At 45.9% G+C, this 20,804-nt stretch overlaps 2 protein-coding genes across 5 annotated transcripts in view; one reads left to right on the forward strand and one right to left on the reverse strand.

Moving 5' to 3' along the window:
* The first annotated feature begins 1,222 nt into the window (after positions 1-1,222).
* Positions 1,223-10,056, forward strand: PSMG4 (proteasome assembly chaperone 4). Of its 2 annotated transcripts, XM_079146391.1 has the most exons (3): positions 1,248-1,514; positions 6,040-6,115; positions 9,863-10,056. In XM_079146391.1, the coding sequence occupies exons 1-3, from the start codon at positions 1,341-1,343 to the stop codon at positions 9,982-9,984; spliced, it is 372 nt and encodes a 123-aa protein (XP_079002517.1). In that variant the 5' UTR covers positions 1,248-1,340; the 3' UTR covers positions 9,985-10,056. The 2 variants fall into 2 exon arrangements, with proteins under 2 accessions (XP_079002518.1, XP_079002517.1); XM_079146392.1 differs by lacking the exon at positions 6,040-6,115 and having other exon boundaries at positions 1,223-1,514.
* A 3,425-nt stretch (positions 10,057-13,481) lies between these two features.
* Positions 13,482-20,804, reverse strand: part of SLC22A23 (solute carrier family 22 member 23) — a 181,989-nt gene continuing 174,666 nt past the window's right edge. For all 3 annotated transcript variants that reach the window (XM_079146377.1, XM_079146381.1, XM_079146378.1), the window contains one exon: positions 13,482-15,507. In XM_079146377.1, coding sequence (XP_079002503.1) covers positions 15,150-15,507 — 358 coding nt within the window. In that variant the 3' untranslated portion in view covers positions 13,482-15,149. The remainder of the gene's footprint in view (positions 15,508-20,804) is intronic.

The raw sequence follows: 20,804 nt of genomic DNA on the forward strand, positions 1-20,804 counted from the left end.
TAAAGAGGAAAGGTTTGTTTAGCTCATAGTTTTGGAGGGTCAAGGCATGGCACCTCCCTGTCTCAATTTTGGTGAGGACCTCACAGTCAATGGTGGGAGCACAAGAAGGGGCAGTGGTCACATCTTGAGCCAGGAGAGGGAGAGGGAGAGGAAGGGACGGAAGGAGGGAGAAAGAGAATATGGGTGAGGTTAGGCTTGCTCCTTTAATAACAACCCTCTCAGGAGAACTACCAAAGAAATACCTGACTGTCCTCAGTGACTTAAGAACTTCCACTAGGCCCTGCCTCCCAAAGGTTCCACCTCTACCAAAGGTGTCATCCTGGGGATTAAGACTTTATCCACAATGGACCCTTAGAGGCCACAAACCACATTCAAACCACAGCACCTTCTTAAATTTCAATTAGTTAACTTAGAGCTAACAGATTTAAAAAGTAGACCTCTGATAGTCCTGACAAAATGTTCCCTTTTTGCTTTTATCACATTCTCTCAGGACCCCTCTCTTGAGGGCTTCCTTATTTCAAGTCTGCAGTGCCCCAAAGTGATTAAAATTAATGGGTCCCTCAGAAAGGCCCATAATGACCGGCATTCATGGTGTTTCCCAGGTACTCTCATAATTTTTCCCACATCTCTGAAAGGTACCTATTCTTATTTTGCAGATGGGGAAGTCAGGTCTCAGATAAAAGGTTTTGTTCACCATGGCAGCTCAAGTGGGTCTGAACCGCAAAGAATGCCTATCCCTCCGCCAGCTAACTTAGTCCACACAATTTTTCTTTTTTTAGGGCTTACTCTCAACATCATTGCCATTCTTAAGGCCGGCCACATCCAGGGCTTCCCTGGAATTAAGGGGCTGCTAAGGGAGGAGGTAGGATGGAGGTGACTGCGGCGGAGAGCTTAAGGAACAGGGTCTGTCACTATGGGGTGCCCTGACATGGCCCGGGAAGACGCTTGGGCTTCAGCCCAGTAAGAATCAGGATGGAGGTGAAGAGATGGGGGCGAATTCTGGTAGGTGTCCCTGGGCCCCCAAAGGTCACGTTGGACTCCGCGCGAAGGTTGCCCCAACGCTCGGGCAGAGGCCGGCGGGAGCGCGGGGTTCTGGAAGGCACCGACTTGGCCCAATAAAGCGCGAGGCCAGCCGCCAAGCCCCTCCCACCCGGCTTTGCCCGGGCCCTGTCAGCGCAGGTCCCTCCCCTCCCGGGGTGGCCCCGCCCCCTGCCCTTGTCGACAAACGAAAGCGAAAGAGCGCTCGGCCTCTCGGCGGTCGTTCGCTCGGGTCTGGCCGGGGCGGCGCCGGCGGCCGGGACCTGGTTCCGGCGCGGTGGGCGTGGGGCTGGCCCGGCAGCATGGAGGAGTCGCAGGACGCCGCGGGCGGCGACGTGTGTCTGCACAACTTCAGCGCGCGGCTGTGGGAGCAGCTCGTCCACTTCCACGTCATGCGGCTGACGGACTCGCTCTTCCTGTGGGTGGGGGCCACGCCGCATTTGCGCAATCTCGCGGTGGCCATGTGCAGCCGCTACGTGAGTGCGGGTCGCGGCCGGGGGCCTGGAAGGGGCGGAGGAAGGGCGAGGGGACTTGGGGTCCAGACAGGGGCTGGGCGAAGGGCTGCCATCAGATGGGGGCCGGGAAGGGACGGGACGGCTGGGAGCAGGTGGGGTGGCTGGGGACAAGGAGGAGGGCCACCAGAGGGACTGAATGAGATGGGACCCGGGCAGGTGGGGGTACGTGAGGGGCCTCATGCGCAAACCCAGCCCGCGAGATCACGGGATGGTGTCCCCCAGGTCTACCCCTAGGCAGGCGGGGACCCCGGGAGTCGACCCGGTTGTGCACTGGCCGCCCCCAAGCCCACTAAAACCCTTTCCCGCCGCCCCACTGCAGGTTCCTCCTCAGGCCTTTTAGGTTGCAGTGTCGGGGTCTTGCCTCTGGTCACGTTGCCTGGGGTTTGCCATCAGCCTCTTAACTCTCATGCGTCTTCGTTTTTGACTGCGTAGATGTTTGTTTACATCTCCAGTACAGACAACTTTTCCCGAACTTGGAAGTTTTTGCATTTCTACTCGACTATCTTAACAGCATCTGACAGACATGCTCAAGTCCAATCTCTTGTTCTCTCCTTCTTATCTGCTCCTCCCACAGCCAGCCCTTCTCTGCCTTGGCAACTCCCTTCTTTCTGGTTGCTTTGATCATCCTTGATTTCTTCTTTTTCTCCCACACCACGTGCCCTCAGTCAGTGAATCCATGTGCAATGCTGTCATTCAGAACTTGCAGGGAATACAACTCCTCATCTTTGTGTTGGCCACTCTGGGCTGAGCCTGTGTCTCTTCTCTCCTTTTTCTGCTTTCCCTGGGCAGCCTACATTAGTTTCCTAGGGTTGTAGTAACAGTACCACAAACAGGGTGGCTTAAAATAATAAATCACCTTTCTGGAGGCCAGAAGTCCAAATCAAGGTGTTGGCTGAGTTGGTTCCTTCTAGAGACTGTAGTGGAAAAACCATCCTTTGCCTTTCTCTCAACTTCAGGTGGCTGCTGGTATTCCTTGATGGTTCTTGGCTTGTAGATGCTTCATTTCATATGGTGGTCTTCTCTTTCTGTCTTTGTGACTCCTCTTTTTTCTTTTCAGGGTGCTGGTGCTTGGCATTGAACCTAGGGCTTCTTGCATCCTAGACAAGTACTTTAGCACTGAGCTACACCACTAGCCTTCATCTCTTCTTTAAGGACATCTGTCATATTGGATTAAGGGCCACTCTACTCTGTTATGACCTCATCTTAACTGATATCTTAATTACTTTTACAAGCACACTATTTTCTTTCTTTTTTTTTAATTCATTTTTATTTTAAACAAATGGGATACATCTTGTTTCTCTGTACATGAAGTAGAGGCATACCATTTGTGTAATCATACATTTACCCAAACACACTATTTTCAAATAAATTTACACATTCAGGGATTAGGACTTCAACATATCTTTTTAGGGGACACAGTTTAACCCATAATACTGCCTATGACTGTTTCTTTATAGTGCAGAAAAGTGATAAAGACTGAGGTCAGACATTGTCATCTGTGTTAGGTTTTTGTTGCTGTGATCAAAATACCTGACAAGAACAACTTAAGAGGAGGAAAGATTTATTTGGTCTCATGTTTTCAGAGGTCTCATTCCAAAACATCGGCCCTCTATTAAATAACCTTTCAAGAGATGAACTCACAGCATGATCCAGAGACTATTATTGTGACCTATTAGGACCTGTTACCTCTTAGTGCTCCTCCCATATTCCTGCAGTGCTGGTTCTGCAGTTTAGTTTTTCAGAGTGAAGCTTGTCTGTTTTATGAGTGTTTATATCAGGCTACTCATTAAGATCTTGTGGAATGGCTGAGGGAGGCCCTCTCAAGGAGGACTAACGTGAAGTCACTCAGGCAGTAAGGACTGATGGGACACCAGGGGGATTAGGAAGCCACCGGTTCATAGCACCCAGTGAAACCTCAGGAAAGATACATCTGAATTGGGAGTTCTGGAAATCCTCAGTTGCTCTTTCCATTTGCACTCATCTTTTCTGGGTGTTTTCTTTTTCTTTTCTGGTGAATCTTGACAAGTGAGTCTTTGGGCAGGTGACAATTTCAGGTCTTCTTTCATTGCATGAGTGGGGAGTAGGGTGTTTGGAACCTCCTCATGTTCTTTCTCTCTTTGTCCTGACAGTGATAGGAGTGGCTGATAGAAATGGGTAAGGCAGTGGGCATGTGGGGCCCAGGACTGTGCATTGGTAGGACTCATGAACTGTTTTAGCCCCTTTTTACAGTCCTGTTTTGGGGAGATAAGTAAATAAACCCCTCTTGTGGGCTGCTTTGGTGGCCTGACCACCTGGTAGTCACAGCTCCCAGCAGAGTGTATTTTCTTGACTGGAAGGTCATATTCCACCAAGACCAGGCCTGAAAAGGAAAAGGGACCAGTCTCCTTTATCAGATCTGTCAGAAATCAGTTCTTACTGAATGGCCACATTGGTACAGTGTCTGGATGTTCCCTTTGGGAACAAAGCCTGAGCCAGCTAGGAAGATAAAGTAAAGGTATAGCTAAAGGCAGGAAATCCTAGGTGACTGTGGAGCAGGGCTCAGCACATATGGCCCATGGGCCAGCCCGCCCTCTGCCTTTGTAATAAAGTTTTATTGGAACAGGGCCATGCTCCTCCAATAGGTAGGTAGAATTTTGTGGCAGCTTTTGTGCTTTGATGGTAGCATCAGGCAGTTGTAATAGAGTTTTTGCAATTCCTAAAGCCTAAATTATTTACTTTCTAGCTGTTTCCAGAGAAACTTTCCTGACTTTTGTGTAGAGGATAACATCAGAGTGTCTGTGAGGTCTCCCTGCCTCTAACCCCAAACATGTATGACAAGGCCATGAAAACAGAGATCACATGATGCAGCTGCTCCTCCAACTGGCCTGCCTTGGATGGAGCAGGGTTTTTTGGGGCCTAGAGAGGCTACTCAGATGATGCTGAGCTGGATCAATTTGAGGATGGTTGCCTGGCATCTAGGATATCCCTGATGGGTGGAAGGTGGCACTCCCACTATAGCAAAACTCTCTGGGTGTCCTAATGTACTTTTGAAGTAATGAACTATTCAGAAGGGTAACAAGATAGGTTTTTTTTTTTTTTTTTTTTTTTTTAAAGTACTGGGAATTGAATCCAGCATGCTTTACCATTGAGCTACATCCCCAGCCTTTTTTTTTTTTTTAATTTTAATTTTGAGACAGAGTCTTGCTAAGTTGCTGAGGCTAGCCTCAAACTTATGATCTTCCTGCCTCAGCCTCTGAAGTCATTGAATTACAGGAGTGTGCCATAGTGCCCAGCCAAGACAGGGTACTAAATTTTAATTTTGGTGGAAAAAGGCTACAGGGTAAGGTGATTTACCTTTTCAGGAGGCTTAATTGTAAATACTATTACCATACAACTAAGTGTTGACCTTGAAACCTGTAAACAACAGGTTCATTAATTAAGGTCGTACTTTTATGTCTTTTTTAACCAGAAAGGTATGCAGGAAATGCTTTCATCTCCTGTGTTTTTTGATCTCCTTTTTTTATAGACCTGAACAAATTCTGAAAGTGACTTTGAATCTCTTAGGAGACAAGCTGCAGTCTCTTTGGTCTATTTTCTGCCATACTGTCCAGCGCATAGTAGGTGTCTGTTTAGTCCACTTGCCTCCATGGACAGTGGGGTGAGGGACACCAAACCCCAAAGCCTGTCACTAAAACCCTTGCAGAGGCTCTGTACCCAGGCTACTTCTCATAGAAATCTGTTATTTTGATAAAAGCAGTTTTGGCCGTTTACACGGTTATCGAGTGAGTCTTTTCCTTTTAAGGTAGACATTTTAATGGTGAGGGAGATTATTTCCAAAGTAATTGGGAGTAAGATTTCCTGCACATTTCAGAGGGGCCATATTTGTTTAGCTTAACATCATTTATACTGTTTCTTTCATTTTTATTGCTTCTTATCTGAAGTGAGATTGACCAAGAATATTCAGAAGTCTTTATTTTGGCTTTTTGGATGCTGGTGACCCGTGTGCTTTCTTAAAGTCATAGGATGCTTATTGACCTTCAAGACCCCAGCAGAACCCTCCGGCAATGGGCGCTGTGAGTCCTCTCACAGGCTGAGCTGAAGAGATTAGGCCTCCTCCCTCTCAGGGACAGGCACGGGGCACCCAGACTGTGCTTTGCTTTCTTCTCGCTGTGCCCTCAGTGGTCTTATTTCCTTCCTTCTTGGTTGGAATGTTGACCTTCAGCATGCTTTGGAGTTTCCGACATTAAAACAAGCCCTTTATGTAAAATCAGGCCTAGAACTTAACAGCTCTGTGGTTCCAGCTGCAGGTGATTTCTCCATGTTTGTGTCAGCTCCACTGACCTCCTGTGTGTCAGTCAGGGAGTCAGCTTGCTTGGCTGTTGACAGATGCCAGCCCTTTCCTCAGTCCACATGTCTGCCCTCAGAACCTGCTACTGCCACCCTTGTGCAGAAGTATGGCTGTTGGCATCCAGGTGAAGCTTTAGTGTGTTCTTTGTTTTTCTTTTAGGACTCCATCCCTGTGTGCACCTCCCTCTTCGGAGACACTTCTGACACGACCTCCACTGGCCTTGCCCAGCGCCTAGGTATGTACCCACAGCTTGCGCTGTGAGACCAGTCAGATGGGACCTGCTGTTTAATGCCATGAGGCAGGTAACTTCAGAAGTGAAGAATCTTTATACTAAGAGCTGCAGCCTTGTTACTGCTGGAAACACAGACCTTTGTGCATTGTCCCTGCTGAACTGGTCATGACTATCTTGGCCTGCATGTTCCCAGGGAGCTCTCACATGCTCCTTGGCTTCATCCTTGAGTTGATGACTTTTTTTCCTCCAGGGAGCACATCATCTCCTCATGGGAGGAGGGAGTAAATGATGCCCACAGCCCACCATGGACAGCTGCTCAAAGTGGCTTTCTGGGCCCTTTTGGGGATTTGGTGGAGCCTGTGAAGCAGGTGTCATCACTGTGCAGGAAGGAGCATCCTTCAGTGTCAGTGTGATGTTCAGAATTGGGGAGACTGTGGTTTGGCTTCTGACTGTGGCATAGAGTAGGTATTAAGCAAAGAATATGTGGTTGAAGGCTCCACCCCTTCTACACCTCAGAGACACACATATTGCAGATGTCCAGGTAGTTCAGGTAAGATTGGCATGTTCTGCCATTCGTAGTCCCTAGGGCTCTTGGCCAGTGTGCACAGGATGCCCTGCCTCCTGCTCAGTCTTTGCGTTCTCCATTGTTCTCAGTTGCTTTAGTTCTCGATTCAGTCATAGGGCCCCTGTGGAGGAGGAGGCCAGCCTGTTTTGAGCAACTCATACTCAGTTATGTTGAGTACTGTGCAAAGAGAATTCTGTTGGCCTGATCACCTCTCACCTTGTGTTCCACACGCATGAACAGACAACTCACAGCCAAGAAGGATATCCTCTAGCAGGAGAAGGCAGGCTGGGATAGAATGTCACCAGCCCTTCCAGACTTGCCATCCCCCAAGATCAGCTTTTAGGAACTTGCAGGGTACATTTTTTTCTAGCATGGAGTTAGACTTGCCTAGTAAGTTGTAACTTTTTATTAGGAAGTAATTTTGAATTTACAAGGAAATTTGCAAAGAAAGAACTCCTCCCTAGCCTACACCAGATTCCCAGTTGTTATCCTTCCCCACTCCGGGTTTATATTATTTTTTTCTGAACCATGTGAACATCAGTTGGAGATAATGATGCCCCTTTTCTTTTTTCTTTTTTTTAAATTATTGTTATTATTTTTGGTTGTAGATGGACATAGTACCTTTATTTATTTTTTGAATGTGCTGAGGATCAAACCCAGTGCCTCACATGTACTAGGCAAATGCTCTTCCACTGAGCTACAATCCTGGCCTTTTTCTTTAAGTGCTTCACCAGTTTTTTTCCATGTGTGAGGGGTAGTGCACTTCTATTAGATAGACTACTGTGTGTCCAAGCCTGCTCAAAGTTGTGGGAATATGTTCCTGTTTACAGAGACACAAAGCTGTGGCATTGCCATGACAGGCACCCATAGAGAAGGATGGCAGGAGCTCCTCTGACATGCCATGAGTTTTATACCAGAAAAGTAAAGTAGATTCAAGAATATCCGTGAACCAGAGGCTTAGTCCCAGTTTGTATGCCAAAAAAAAAAAAAAAAAAAAACCGGTTCCAGTAGCTTAGAACTGCTGGGAGTGGTGCAGGGTGGCTTCTGTTTCTCTGAAGGGTCTGCTGCCCCACAGTACTCAGATCACGGGGGGCTGCCCAGTGAAGTCGTGTGCTGTGCCCATCCTCTTAAGCCAGGAAGTCCATTATGAATGCATTATAATGCAGAGGGAGAGGTTTCCCACAACAGTATCTTGTACAGAAGGTGAAAGCAAGTAGGGAATGAGCTGGCCTGGAAATTCCAAGTAGCTCTGGAAGTATCACAGGCTTTGGTGTGGACGAGGAGACCCTGTGCTCTTGTGGTTTTGGAGGACAGCTGGTGGGTGGATGATGTCAGCAGATACAGTGCTGCTGTAGGACCTATTTTAGTGACTAGAATCATTGGAATCTCAGTGGGTTCCCATGGGTAGAGGGGAACCTCTTCAGGGCAGGCTGAATGGGATTGTCTTGATGGGCCCTCCCCCGCATTGCCTTGGTTTGTCCCACTGTTCTGCTACACTACTTGTTTACAGATCATTGTCTAAATGAATAATTCCTAGTGCGCCTTATGCATTGAAGAAATGATGGGAACCTATGGGATGGGGGCGGGGGGGGGGTGGGCACAGCTGTCACTGATGTAGGCACACTGCACCCACCAAACTGGTGAGAGACTGCACCAAGCACTGTAAGTCAGTAGTAAAACATCGACTCTCAGGATACTAAGAACTGCTTCTGTTCAGATATTTTTTCCTTTTTATTTTATTTTTTTAAAGAAAACAGCTTAATTGAGATATAATTCACATGCCATATAATTTTCCCGGCTCTCCTCAAGACAGAGGCTGGCTCGTCCTCTAATCTTCTCTAGAGCTCTGCCAGTTGCCCTATAAAGAGGGCAGTCAACTAATCTCTAAGATCTCATCCCTGAAAATCAGACATATCCTGGAAGAGGTGAATAAAAAGCCCTTTGAGATCCAGGGGTCTATCGTTCCTTGATTTACAAAGGAGGACTGGAGCTCAAAGAGGTTTCCTGGCTGTGGTGGGGTGGGAAAGGACCCAGGTCCCCTGCAGTTGACTTTCCCCATTCTCCTGAACCACATGATCCCTAGTGGGGCTGCAGGCGTGATGGTGATACCAAATGAGTGTACAGTAGCTTCTGGATGAAATCTGGTGCTATGTGTGTTCGAAACCAGCCTTTAATCATGGTGCAGGTGATCACCGGAGCCTCACTTTGCTGCCTTTCTGTCTGGGAGGAGACCGATAGCAGTGGGATGGGAGAGGAGGAGTTTCGGATCTGCCCTTGGTGTGGATGAGGATGAGGAAGGGGGCCCTGGCACAATGCCATCAGCACTGAGTTGGTTTGGGCATACTGCCTGCTTCTCAGAATATTGTCTTGTCTTTCAGTTTCGGGGTATGTGACTGCTTTATTTTTGCAGTTGGACCAGTGTACCTCAACTATTTATTATTGGTTCTGAAGAAAAGAGCTAAAACTTCAGTGTCAGAAAACCATACGTGTGTGTATACACGTGTGTGTGAACTTGTATGCCTATGTAAATACATAGAAATATAGGGTTGCCTCTGGGAAGGGAGTGGAATTAGTGGAGGGTACATGAGAACTTTAACTTTTAAATATATATTTTAAAAAATTAATTTTTAGTTGTCAATGGAACTTTATTTATTTATATGTGGTGCTGAGAATCAAACCCAGTGCCTCATGCATGCTAGGCAAGTGCTCTACCACTGAGCTACAACCTCAGCCCCCTTTTAAGTATTTTAATGTTATATTATCTATGCTTTTAAGAAATCAAAACCAAAATACTACACAACCAAAAAACCCTACATAGAGCAGAGACTCTCAAGCATGAGTGTGGGTCACTGGAGGGCTTGTTAACAGATTGCTGGGCCGAACCCCCAACTTTCTGATGCAGAAAGTCTAGATGGGGCCTGAGAATCTGCATCTCTAACAGGTTCCAGCTGCTGCTGCTGCTGTGAGCCCACACTTAAGAATCACTGTTCTGGAGACTAGGAGAGGGGCTAAATGGCACTTGTCTGCATCTGTAGCATCAGTTTGAAGAGTCCTAAAGATTAGAACTCTCTTCTCCCCTGGAAACCCTGTTCTCTGTCCAAGCATTACCAGCCGCAGGTAGGTGTGAGGAATGTGGGACCTGGGTGTTTCAGTCATGGCTGTGTCAATGTGTTCTCTCTTTTTAGCCAGGAAGACCAACAAACAGGTGTTTGTCAGCTATAACCTTCAGAACACAGACAGTAACTTCGCGTTACTTGTAGAAAACAGGATCAAGGAAGAAATGGAGGCTTTTCCGGAAAAGTTCTAGCTGAGTGGCAGAGGGAGAATTTGTAACTTATCTACGGTGTACATTTAAATAAATGGATTGAATTTTATTTTATCAATTGTGTTCATACTTTGTTTTTGAAGGGTCACTCTTAGAAGCTTTTCCTTCTCCTCACAGTATGGGGGCTACAAGGCCATAGTGATGGGCCTGGAGGAGGAGAGTAACACTTGGCCCCTGGTGATAGGGAAAATGGTGAAGTGGGATTTTGTTGGGAGTGAAGCGTGTGATCTAACAATCTAAAGTGTAGATCGGTCATGTTTCATATGTGCATTCCCAATTAGAATTAAGATTAATGTCTTTATAAATATGCTTTGGGTTTGTGTGTGTTCCTGAGATGGCTGTGAATTGATGTATTTGTCTTCCTGTTTCAGCTAAACCCTTCTGGGCACTTCTTGCTTTGTTTTCTTTGAGTCCCTTCCCTTCTTGTTTTTTTTCTTGGGGCTTTATTTGAACCCCACTCAATATTACTTACTAGATTTGTGGTCTGGGTGAAGCCCAAACTTTTTTGGACTGTATTTTCTCATCTATAAAATGGGAATAAGCCCCACCTCACTGTGTGTTGCTGCTAGGATTAAGTATGTAGAAATGTGTTGCAAACTAAATGTCTTGGCAGGTGTGTCAGTTACGGTTTTACAGGTTCAGATACCTTGGATCCCTCTTGCTCTTCCTGTTACCGCATTCTCTTCTCATCTCCTTTCTCTTTTCTCCCAAGTATCTGCCTTTGATTTTCACCTTGTCTCTCTCTGTCTACCACCACTCGGATTCCAGTTGTGTCCTTTCCTCAGAGGTACAGCTAATCTGAGGACCAGGCTTGGGCAAGGTGGAAAAACTCCCTAGGTGCTTCTCCACGCAAGAAAGGGTGAACACCACTGACAAACTTTCTAATCTTTGGGGTCCATGTGGACCCTTTTGTTACTAGTGGTGGATAGTTCAGGGCTCTGTAACCATTTTGTGCAGTGGTAAGAGTTTTGCATTGAGCCCGTGGTAGCAATTGAGGGTGGTGACTGGCCAGGAAGCAGAGCACTTAGAGGAAGACCTATGTATGGGACTGCACGTGCCTTCCTCCTTTGCAGACTTTGCGTGCTAACCTCAGAGGCCTCAGCCAGCTTGGACAGCAAGTGGGCACCTCTCTAGGAATAGAATAGTAAGTAACACAAAATCAGGGCTATGGAGAGAAGAGTTTGGTATAAATACTTTATTAAAGAAATAATTGTTTTCTTGTTAAAAAATACTACATTAGAGAAGAGTTTGGGTTATCAGTCTTTCCTCACAGAATCACAGTGTAAGATATTCATTTCTTGACCTCTCTGGGAACCTTCAGGCCACGGATTAGCAGAACATAAACAAGAGAAAAAAAATTCCTCTTAAATGCACTGAATTCTCAGGTGGTCTGAGAATGGCACTAGATGAACAGTTTATGTGTAATCCGGTCTCTGCCTCTGACTGCCTTTTAAGACTAGGACTCTTAAAGCAGAGAGGCCCCCACCATCTCCCTCAGGGCGAGCGAAGACGAAGTGTACAGAGGCATTGAAAGTAGTGACGCGAGCGAGGTCTGAATCAACATGGAGGATTTTTATTACTCGTCGTCAATGGTAGTGAAATGCCCTTCGTTGGATACCATCAGTGAGGTAGGGAAGACATTCCAGAGGAAATCTGTTAATGGGGCAACATTTTTATTTCTGTACATTTACATACGAATTTTCCCCAAAGGTACAACAGATGCGACACCATGCAGACACGTAGCTGTGAATGACATTTCAGAACTTGATGTAAGCTTGTGCTGTGAACAAGTACCGCCAGGGGAACCCCCATCGACACGTACAGGAACATGGTTCTCATATGAAAACCTCACAGGTTTGGGGTATAGAAAGGACAGAGGTAGGGAAGCGTTCCTCACTAGACATAACACACTGTACTGCTTCTCCAAAACACACACAATACATTAAAGTGAGGTGGTGTCCTTCAAAACAGAAGACAGGGTTGAAGCGTGGGCCGCCTCCAACCCATGCGCCACCCTGGGGCTGTGCGAATGTGACAGTCATGAGATTGATTGAGTGGCACTTCCAGTTCAGGGATTTCTCCTTTGGCTCTAGGAACTGGTCATGTTTGAGTGTGATACTTCCCTTAATGAGGTTTTTTACTTGCTCTCTCTTCTGTGGTCAAACCAACTTACCAGCCCTGTCCTCTAGTTGCAGGTGATTATTATCTTAGGAAACAAAAACATTTAAAACTTGTTCCTATTTGTCTTGGGTGCTAATAAGTAGGATATTTGATAATAGTTATTATTGGCTTCTGGAAAAGAACAAAATGAGGAAACATCTAGCCCCAGCTCAGGCATTCACATTTGTGCATGACTTCTTACCAGAAAGGAGTCACAGGGCTCAAGGGTGAGTAGAGAGAGTAGCAGGGATTGCAAACCTGATGTTTCCCTGGTGGGGAGAGGGCCGAATAGAAGGGGCAAGAGCCTGAGAAGCGTCTCTCTACTAACCATGGGGGGACACAGGACCAAGAAGCTCAAGCATGGGCAGCCTGGTGCTGGAAGCTGGGCAGAGGTCACCTCCTCTGTGGAGCCCTGCAGGCCTGACACATATCAGGCCTGGGCGCACCTGCTGCCTTTCTGACTTGGTTGGTACCTATTTCACAGGGCTCTGTCCATGGGGACGGTCTCCTCTGTCTACATTTCATGAAGGTGTTCCTGAAGAGCTTCAGGTACCCCTTAGGTGAAGTAGCAACTCAGCCTCATCCTTGGGGGGAGCCCCCTGCTGGCTGAGGGATAACACCTGCACGTCCACTAGACTTTGGTCCTTTGAGTCTACTCCTCAAAGTCAGATTCTCCTCTGGTGGCTGATGGATTGGACCTGATTGCTGAAGTGATCAGTACTGAATTTGTTGACCCAGTGTTTTCATTATTGTCATTTGAGGTGGAGATTCGAGATGTCAGAACAGAAGTTTGGAAGTGCCATACCTTGACACCACCTGCCTAGTCATTTCAGCAGCTCCATACATTTCTTTGTAGATTCCATACATTTCTTTGAAAAGGCCTGCATTCAGTTTGAGACTGCTCACAACTTCTGAGTATGCCTTATTCTGAACTTAACAGGGCTTGCTGCCAGGTATCTTAGTAGCAAATTCCCTAAAAAAGGTAAAAGATATTTCACAAATTTGGCACACGAAGGCTGCACATATCCAAAAAATAAAAAGGCCTTTGTAAGGTGAATGCGGACTAATGCAGAAACATGGAACAAAATTGACTTCAGAAACCAGGAAGGGAGAGGATGAACTAAACTTGGAGCAGGTGGATGGGGAAGAATTGCTCAGACAGCTTCCCCTTGGCTGTTGGGACTTGAGTGAGGTTCTCCTGACCTCAGGCATCGGCTGATGAGACAGCTCAGGTCCAGGTGCTGGGAACACGTGGCTGCATGTCTGATCTCTGCCCTCTTGATGTATATCAAGGCAGTGGGCTCTTGCTAATGTTTGTACGGAGACTACAGGAAAGACCAGGTGGGAAGTTGGAAGGGGAGAAACTCAACCCCTTTCTGGCCCTTTGAATTCCAGCAACTGCCATTTGGAAGTCATCTGATTGCCCACATAGGCCAAGACCACAATGTCCTTAGAAGAACACAGCCCATGGCAAAGGTGAGCATCACAAAGGGGTGAGGCTGATGTTCTAGTGAGAAGCCAGGCTGTCCAGAAGAGCGGGTGCTGGAGTAGCAACAGAGTGGCACCTGCATGCCAAGAAAGCTGGTTTCTGAGCAGCTCTGGGCTTCCAACTGGATGGTGCACAATGAGGAACACGGCGAGAACCCTTGGAGGTGGAACAGAGATGGGAGGGGAACTTTGGTGAGTTATTGCTTTCTCTAACTTTATCTTGCTTCCAAGAGGCTGGAGGCCATTGGACTCACCTGTGGGGAATCTGCACTCCTGCCCTAAACCCCACCTCCATGCTGAGCCAGTGGCAAGCAGGGAGCCACTGAGGAAGATGCGAGGCTCACAGGCGCTGTGGGCTCCAGTGTGACTTGAGTGACAGCTGTCCCAGCCAGCGATCTCCGTGGTGTGTGCTTGAGAGGTGGGTGACAGGCTGTGGTTGGGAGAGCAAAGCCCTCCCTTCTGTGGTTTGCCTCAGTCATGTTTTTCAGTTATTTCCCTGTTGTTTTTAGTTCAGAAAGTAGCCACATTTTCAAGTAGTGCCAGACGCAAAGCTGACTGTGAATGAGGGAATTTCTCTGCTGGAGCGAAATCTGGGAAGGAGTTTAATAAAAATTAACCCATCTCAGACGTCAGCACATTTGCTGGTTGTGTTCTTAACTAAGCAAAACCTGGCATCAGAAAAACTGGTGATATTATCACTAATCATTTATGATTTCTGGTGAAGTGTGGAAGTTTTCCCCAAAGAGCTTCCAGCATCAAGTACAAAAGAATGAGCCTGAAGGAAAGAAAGACTGAGCTGGTTTTGATGATATCTGGGAACTGCTTTCCCCCAAAACTTGGGATGGAAGCTCTTACCTTACCAACAGAAAGAAAAAGAAAAAGAAAAAAAAAAAAAAAGAGTTTTAAAAAAACCATACACAGACTCTAGCAAAAACCTAATTCATGTACATTTCACTGTCTAAAATGCAGTCCTGGGAATGCTCCAAGAGTGTCATGTCTGTCCACAGGTGGGTGGCCTGTGGGGGGCTCCTCTGGGCCTGCCCAGGTGATCTCTGGCTCCTCTGGTGGAGGGTGAGGAGCAGCATCTGACTTCCAGGGAGGACACTGGCCGCTGGGTTGGTCACTCATGGGATCTTCCTTGGAGTGACCATGCCTTGCTCCCAAAGGAGGTGGTTCCACTTTGTGACCAGTGAGAGGAAAGGGAATAAAGTGCTTCTCGTAAAAATGACCAAAATAAATACAAACGTTTAATGGCAGAAAAGAAAGTCTTTGAAGGGTTATTTCCAAAGAGTCTGTTTCCTTGAACCCTCTTCTTGGAATTTTGGAAAGACAGAATTTCCCCATACCAGTTGAAAGTCTCACGATTGGGTAGCGTCGGCAGCAGAGTTGGACTTTCCTACCCTGGGTCATGTGCCTGCTCCCTGGTCTGTAAACCTGTGCCCAAACTCCCCCCCAACCCTTCAAGCCGCCGGGGACTCTCAGGATGGTGGCTTTGCCAGCTACATAGACTTCATGCCATTGGCTGTGGCACCCTCAGGCAGCCCGTCACCTGCAGTGGCCACATCGTGCAGGCCCGAGTAGTCCTTGAGCTCAGCGTTGGTGAGCAGGAGTGGCTGCTCCCCCTTCTTGTGTGGCAGCAGAGGCTGCCTTGTGTAATGCTCCCCATTGGAGATGTTCTCGGGCAGGTTCTGGTCCCTGCTCTCAGGCAGCAGGAGGATACAGATGATGCAGATGAGCGTGCAGCAGGCAAAGATGATATGGTGCAGGAAGTAGCCTTTCTGGTTGTGTAGCTCGATGATGGGTGCCGTCAGCATGCCAAAGCCCGCGCTGGCCAGAACCAGCCCCAGCCCTCCACACCTGCAGTGGGAGACAAAGCACACAGTGTTAGTGGTGTGCACAGGGTTAGCATCCAGCAACACAGTGGCCCAAAGTGGGGAAAGAGCATGAGTGAATCACAGGAGGTAGTGGCGGGCTGGGTCCTGTGGTTTGAATGAGTTCCCAAATTCCATGTACTGGAAACGAAATTTTCAAATTATGGCGTATGTTGATGGCATTTGGAGGTGAGTCCTTTGGAAAGAATTAGATATGATCAAGATGGGTGCGGCACCGTGATGGCATTAGTGGCTTCATAAGGAAAGAAAAGCCTGAGCTAGTGTGTTCCTCCTCTCTTACCATGTGATGCCACTACCCTGGGACTGGAGTCCCTACCAACAAGAGGGTCCTCACCAGGTATAGCCCCTCACCTTAGACCTTCAAGGCTTTAGAGTCAGGAGCTGAATGCATATTTATTTTTTGTAAATTACTCAGTCTCTGGTATTTTTATCAATAAAAAATAGTAAGACATGGGGAAGTGTCATCTCTGCAGTGGGCCCAGCTCTGCTTGGCATCACCCAGTATGTCCCATAGGTGGGATGTCCCAAACTGCCTTCACCTTGGTCTTATCTGTGAACCACCTCTAGTTTAGTGACTGTGTTTCCTCATCAACTCAAAAATTTTCACTTACTTTGGAAAGGCAAACTTTATATACTACTACTATGAGTGGAAAAAGTCTTATTTGCCACAAGTCACAAGGAAAAGCAATGTTATTAAATTATATTGTTTTCCGGAGGCTTGGTCTTTACTTAAAGAAAAAGGCAGGGACTGGAGAGAGTGCAGGATGACCAAGGGTTGAACAGGGTATTAAAAAACATATTAAGGGCTGGGGGGATAGCTCAGCTGGTAGAGTGCTTGCCTCGCAATCACAAGGCCCTGAGTTTGATCCCCAGTACCGTAAAAAAAAACCACAAAAAAACAAAAAAACAAAACATATTAATATGAAGAGACTTTGTTTGTACTAATTGGAGATATTGGAAAATATCTGTGCTTTAAAGAATAATTTCCTCACTGTGAGTTGACATTCTGTGTATTTCCTGAAATCATTCTGCATGCCATCCATGGAAACTGTCTTTATCTCTGGGGATTGTGCCAGAAGGGTCCTTGAAGTGAGGGTACAACTTGAATTCATGGTGGCCCTAAACTGAGAGAGAACCAAACCCAGAGCACAAACCATTTATCTCCACTCCTCTACTAAGTGAGGTAGCCTGCCAAAAATCCCAGAGGGACTCACAAGACATGCAATACTTAAAAATCCCCTATGATTAATTTCTCTCTACTTTGACCTTAAAATATTACTGGGGTTAAGGTGTTCTGTGGCCATTGAGAAAGCAGTGACGTGCTGGGCTGCAGTGGGACCATGGTGCTCAGGTGACAGGCCAGAGAGGGCTGCCTGATTCCCAGTTCTGGGGCCTCATTGAAGGTGACAGATGGAGGTGGCTTTGTCTTCAGGGATGGGGAGAAGAGTTGCTTTCCTGATGCTGGAGCTGTGGGTAGTCCATATAGTGATATGGACTTTGATTGATTTGAGGAAGAACTTTCTCATGGAGCTTCTCAAGGCTTCTTATACACCTCCTTTGAGTGAAGTGACCTTTGTTCTTGGACATCAGAGGCAGGGGGGAGCTGAAGGGGAAAGCCTTATAGCAGGTAGGAGGTAGGTACATAATTCCAGCTCTCCACTAGTTTGTGGTTCTTTTGGCTGACACTGTAGGTGGCTCCAAACTCAGAAAAAGACTGTCCTACAAATTTACAAGATACAAAATCCATTTACAGAAATCAACTATATGTCTCTATGCAAACAACAAACTACAAAATGAAAATGCTTAGAAATAAAAGAAATATAAGACCTGCATGCTGAAAACTGCAAAACATTGCTGAAGAAATTTTGTAAAAGATAAAAATAAATGGAGAGACATTCTGTTATGCATGTTGAAGGTTTTGTCTTCAGCTGGTGGAGCTATTGGGAGGTGGGGTCTTATTAGAAGAGGTGGGTTACCAGGGGCGTGCCTTTGAAGGATATACTTTGGACTTGGATGTTTCCTCTGCTTCCTTGGTGCTCTGAGGTGAGCAGATTTGTTTCACCGTGCCTGTCTGCCATGATGTGCTGCCTCACCACAGACCCAGACACGATGAAGATGGCTGACTGGGGACTGAAATCTATGCAATTGTGAGCCAAAGTTAATCTTTTCTCTTTGAAGTTGTTTTTCTTAGTTATTCTGTCACAGCAGCAGAAAGTTGACTAATATGTTCATGGACTAGAAAACTCAATCTTGTGAAAATGACAATTCTTCCCAAATTGAGAATTCCTCTCAAAATCCAAGATGATTTTTTTCTTTTGAGAAAATGATAAGCTGATCCTGAAATTTGAAAGGAAATACAAAGGACCCAGAATACACCAAGAACAATTTGGAAAAAGAATGAAGTTGGAAGACTTACCTTCCCCATTTAAAGCTTACTATAAAGCTACATTGATTAAGGCAGCGTGATATGGGTGTGACAATGGACAGATCCATGGACTAGCATAAAGTTCAGAAACAACCCTTTACACTAAGGTCAACTAATTTTTGACAAAAGAAAATTCGTTGGAGGGAAAGGAGAGTTTTTTCAACAAGTAGCACAATAAGGTATTTATGTACAAAACAATAAAGTTGAACCTTGACTTCATATCATATAACAAAAATGAATCCAAACCAGATCATAGAACCTAAAGATAAGAGCTAAAACTGTAATAATTGTAGAAAAAAACAAAACAAAATCTTTGTGACTTTGGATCAGGCCAAGAATTCTTAGATATGACACCAGAAGCACAATCCATAAAATAAAAAAAGTCGATCAATTGAACCTCATTGAAATTTAAAACTTCTACCTTTCAAAAGACAACATTGTCTTCAGAAAGAGAAAATATAAGTCATATACTGGAAGAAAATGTCTGCAAAACATATGTCCAGTAAAGGATAGGTATCCAGAGTACATAATAAACTCTTACGACTCAAGGAGAAGATAAATAATCCAGTTTTAAAAATGGGCAAAAGATTTCAACAGAGATTTCTCCAAAGAAACTTTACAAACTACAAATGTTCAAAAAGATGCACATTATCAGTCACAGAGAAATACAAAGCAAAACCACAGTGCGATGCCACTTCCGACCTGCTCAGAGGATTGATTAAAAAAAAGAATAACAAGCCAGGTGCAGTGGCACAGGCCTGTAATCCCAGCAACTCGGGAGGCTGAGACAGGAGGATTTTGCAAGGATTCAAAGCCAAAGTGCCAGCCTTAGCAACTTAATGAGACCATGTCTCAAAAAAAAGATCTGGGGATGTTTCTCAGTGGTAAAGTGCCTGCCCCTGGGTTCAATTCTCAGTACCTTAAAAAAAAGAATGTGTTGGCAAGGATGTGTGGGAACTGGAATCCTTGTGTGTCCCTCACATATTCCTACTGCTGACAGGAATATAAAAAAGTGCAGCCACTTTGGAAGACAGGTTGGCAGTTTTTTAAAAGGTTAACCAAACTTTTTGTATAACCAGCAATTCCACATATGAAACAGATGAAAACACGTCACAAAAACCTAATAAAGCAAATGTTTATCGAAGCATTATTCATAGTAGCTAAAACTTAGAAACAATCCAAATGCCCATTGACTGGTAAAAAGACAAACAAGATGTGGAATAGTGTATATAATGGAACATTAGTCATAAAAAGGAATGATAATGATACATACTATCTCATGAATAAATGGCAAAAACATTCCCAGTAATCATGACTCCATTGATACGAAATATCAAAAAAGGCAAATCTGCAGAAATAGAAAGCAGATGAGTAGTTGCCTGTGACTGGAGTGGGGACAGAGACTAACAGCAAAGGGACATGAGGGGTTTGAGTGGGGTGGTGGAAATGGTCTGTAACTGTACTGTGATGGTCACAAGGTGCTACAAATTTACTGTCACTGAACTGTAAACTTAAAATGGATGAATCTGATGGTATAAAGCTGTTAACCACTCCAAAATTGCCTCTGTGGGGGTTGGGCCTCTGGCTGGTACAGATGTCCATTATGTTATATAAAATGTGGTAGCCACATCCCATACTGTAAGACTTCACCTTTTCTTTCCAGGAACTCAGGGACTGTCTACTCCACTGCCATTTATAGCTGTTCAGGCCAGGGTTTCAGTTCTGCTTTGCTTACCAGGGCACTGAGCAGCCTGTTCCTGTGCCTGGGGTCTTTTCAGGGCCTTTGTTAACAGCAAGAGGGGAGAGTCCCTGTTCTGTTCCCAGAGACTATCTCAGAACAGTACTAGGTGTATATAGAGGCACATGACTTGGTGCTCATCCTCTTCTGGACCTTGAGCTTGTGGCTTCTCAGCTCCCTGGGATTTCCCTGCCCATGTCAGCATTGTTGAGTCCAGGTAGAGCAAGCTGCACAACTGCTTCCATCTATCTGAGCCTGCTTTCCCTCTTGGTGATCCTGTCATATCCTTAAGATATTCCTGCATGGCTCCAAGACGCAGTGTGTCTTATAGACTGAAGACGTTTTCGAGGGCAGGACCAGGCTGTTCTCTATCTGACTACCACTGCCCGAGACCTGGTCGGCACCTGGGTATTACTCAGTGTTGCATTCATATTTCTAGGACAGCCTTAATGATTCCCACCTTCCAGTATTCCCACCCTTGTGCCTTGAGTGTGGACCTTAAGGTACAAATAAGTCACTTCTTACCAATAAAGTACTGTAGGGGTAAGAAAATTGTCCCTTCCATGACCCTTGTCAACTGTCTGCAAGGAGCTGAGGTCCTCAGTCTCACAGCCCTATAAAGAACTGGATCCAGCCAATGACCTTTTGGGTTTTGAGGCAGATCCTGTTCCAGATGACTGCAACCTGTGAAAGACCCTGGGCAGGGGACCCAGCTAAGCCAGACTTAAGACTCTTGACCCACAGATGCTGTGAGATAACAGATGTGTGCTGCCTCAAGCCACTAAATTTTGGGATTATCTGTTATGCAGCAATGGATAACTACTATACTTGGTGAGAGAAAGAATTCCCCAGCCTCAGTCATGGAAACTCACCCAGGCTGTGATATATCATTGGCACTTTGTATTAGAAAGCCCTTCACCAGGGGAGAAACTGAAAATCTGCAGGAAAAGTCACACCATTATGCTGCTGGTTCATCAAGGGATGCAAATAAGGAGCAATATTTCTAGGAGTGACTTCCAGATACCCACCCCCTTCTCAGGCAGAGGGTTCTGGACCATCACCTTTTAAGGATATTCTGCATCTTTCTGACAATATTTTC

The sequence above is a fragment of the Sciurus vulgaris genome (assembly GCF_902686455.1).
Source record: "Sciurus vulgaris genome assembly, chromosome: 7".
In the NCBI taxonomy this organism is placed as follows: Eukaryota; Metazoa; Chordata; class Mammalia; order Rodentia; family Sciuridae; genus Sciurus; species Sciurus vulgaris.